General features: G+C 48.8%; 1 protein-coding gene across 1 annotated transcript in view; it reads right to left on the bottom strand.

The window, feature by feature from the left end:
• Zp3 (zona pellucida glycoprotein 3) overlaps positions 1-203 on the bottom strand; it is a 9,353-nt gene extending 9,150 nt beyond the window's left edge. The window contains exon 1 of the mRNA XM_031391167.1: positions 1-203. This exon is cut by the window's left edge and continues 2 nt beyond it. Within this exon, the coding sequence (XP_031247027.1) occupies positions 1-203 (203 nt within the window).
• Between the last annotated feature and the right edge of the window lie 1,333 nt (positions 204-1,536).

Below are 1,536 nucleotides of genomic sequence, written 5' to 3'. Positions count from 1 at the left end.
GGCTGCACGAGCTTCCCTGTGCCAAAAAGGTCTCTACTAACAGTCACCACCAGTTCAGCTTCCAGACATTCCACCTCCACGGGTGACAAGGACCCCACTGGGGTGGGAGTTCCACCTGGCAAAGACCACAGAGTGTGGAGATAGCACAGCTCGGGGCCTCCGCACAGCAGGAGACAAAGGAAGGGTAGATAGCTTGGCGCCATGATGCCGCCTGGAGTACAGCTGGGCGCAGAGTAAAGGGGCTGACGCTACCCGGCGTTCTTATATCACTGGATGGCCCACCCTCCCACCTGAATTCCCTCTGCTTCCCTCAATCTCCGGTGGAGCCCATCATCAACGCATTATTAGACCTGTGTCCTCAAACTTCATCTGGACCAACGATCAGAATCTGGGTTATAGTTGTAAGGATATCCCAGGTGATTCCTATTCAAGGTTTTTATTTGTTCGGTTGGTTGGCAGTTTTGTTGTTATTTTGTTTGCTTAGGTTTTTTTTGTTTGTTTGTTTTTGTTTTGGGGTCCTGGGGTGTTGTTGTTGTTGTTGTTGGGTTTTTGTTTTGTTTTGTTTTTGTTTTTCAAGGCAGGAATTCTCGGTGTAGCCCTGACTCTCCTGGATCATCCTTAGACCAGGCTGCCTTCAAATTCAGCGATCTGCCTATCTCTGCCTTCAGAGATTAAAAGCCTATGCTGGGATGAAAGGCCTATGTCACCACACCAGGCTCCTATTCAACTTTTATTCCTTTTCCCTGTGGAAAACACAATGCTTCCTGAATGCTAGCCAAGTGCTCTACCACCGGAGTGAGGTCCCCAGCCCCTCACTGGGGGATTCTAGGCAGGAGCTCTAAGCTTTAACCCCAGCCTTCCTTCTTTTCTTTCCTCTCCTCCCCTCTCCCCTCTCCCCCTTCTCTTTCCTCCCCTCCACTCCCTCCTCCTCCTTCCTCTCTCTCTCTCTTCCTCTCTCTCTCTCTCTCTCTCTCTCTCTCTCTCTCTCTCTCTCTCTCTCTCTCTCTCTCTCTCTCTCTCTCTCTCTCTCTCTCTCTTGTTTGAGATAGTTTTATTAAGTTGCTCCTCCTGGCCTCAAACTCACTCTGTGGCTTGGGAAGCCTGAACTTCAGTCTTCCAGCCTCAGTCTCTCGAATGGCTGTGATGAAAGGCCTGGACTTTGCAGGATAAAGCCTGGTGGGCCATAGCTTTTCACTTTCTCCCCATTCCCACCCCGTGTGTTCAGAGCTGTGCGGCTGGTGGATGTTGGATGCTCATGGCTCCAGGCCACTGGGCGTTCTCACAGGCCTGAGGGGACCTGGAGAGAGACTTTGGAAGACACAGAGATTTTCTTAGAAACAGCTGGGGGATTCCTGGCAAGTGAAGACTAAAGAGCCATTAATTAGGTGTCAAGAGAAAATATATGTGTTTGGGACCTATTCAACAGCTTGTTCCTAGGGTAAACTCCTCAGTTACGAGCAACCCTTGCCAGGCAAAAGCAAATTCAGTTCATTTATTTGTCTATTTTTTTATTCATCTTTTTTTTTTTTTTTTTTT

Source organism: Mastomys coucha, unplaced genomic scaffold, assembly GCF_008632895.1.
Source record: "Mastomys coucha isolate ucsf_1 unplaced genomic scaffold, UCSF_Mcou_1 pScaffold22, whole genome shotgun sequence".
Classification (NCBI taxonomy): Eukaryota; Metazoa; Chordata; class Mammalia; order Rodentia; family Muridae; genus Mastomys; species Mastomys coucha.
The sequence above is the reverse complement of the archived record's forward strand: the minus strand, read 5'-3'. Positions and strand labels throughout refer to the sequence as shown.